Here is a 639-nt window from a genome sequence, read left to right as displayed (position 1 = left end):
TTGCAGTATTGGAATATATGCACGTGGTCAACTTTGGTTAGTGTTGGTAGCAGCACGGAATCTCTCGAGGAAATTATCGTCGGTTTCTGTATACTACTCAGAATCATGTGTGGGTTTTCATGATGTAGTGAGGCAACTCGAAAGCTCAATTGAGGAAACCAAACATATATTCCTACACTGATCCGATGTAGAGGTTTCTGGGTGGACAGCTGTTGTAGAATCGGTTGCGGTTGCTGTAGTTCACAATGAAAGAAGTGATGCAGCTGTTCATCAGCAAGCACATGCCGGGCGAGGCAACTTGGGTGGTAAGTAGGTGATACAGCGAATGTGTTTTCTCATGAGAAATGACGTACTTTACTCAGACTTTGGAGACTTTGACAGAGTTTGGCACCGGGCACAAGCAGCAGAAAGGAATCCTGAATCGGAACTACCTCGGTCCACACGCTGCCAGAATAGCTCAGGTCGGCTGGGCTTACTAATGCTATTCATCGATGGACACTGTCACTCCTGTAGGTGGCCAACGGCGGGATGATCTGTTGTCCGTATTGTTTGAGAGTAGAGTGGAGACCAGGACGCGCCTAGCACAAACTACTCGTCTGAAACATGATTACTGTGTGTTTCTGGAACTCGTGATTGGTA

The 639-nt window shown here is 46.9% G+C and overlaps 1 protein-coding gene across 1 annotated transcript; it reads left to right on the top strand.

Annotated features, from left to right (window-relative positions):
• Positions 1 to 245: 245 nt before the first annotated feature.
• Positions 246 to 479, top strand: Pmar_PMAR020976 (hypothetical protein; the record flags this gene model as incomplete). Its single annotated transcript, XM_002766473.1, has 2 exons — positions 246 to 305; positions 363 to 479. 2 exons carry the CDS (start codon positions 246 to 248, stop codon positions 477 to 479), a joined length of 177 nt encoding a protein of 58 aa, XP_002766519.1.
• Positions 480 to 639: the final 160 nt, after the last annotated feature.

The sequence above is a fragment of the Perkinsus marinus genome (assembly GCF_000006405.1).
Source record: "Perkinsus marinus ATCC 50983 genomic scaffold scf_1104296972826, whole genome shotgun sequence".
In the NCBI taxonomy this organism is placed as follows: domain Eukaryota; phylum Perkinsozoa; order Perkinsida; family Perkinsidae; genus Perkinsus; species Perkinsus marinus.
Note: the sequence above shows the minus strand (reverse complement) of the source record. Positions and strands in the feature narration are given on the sequence as shown.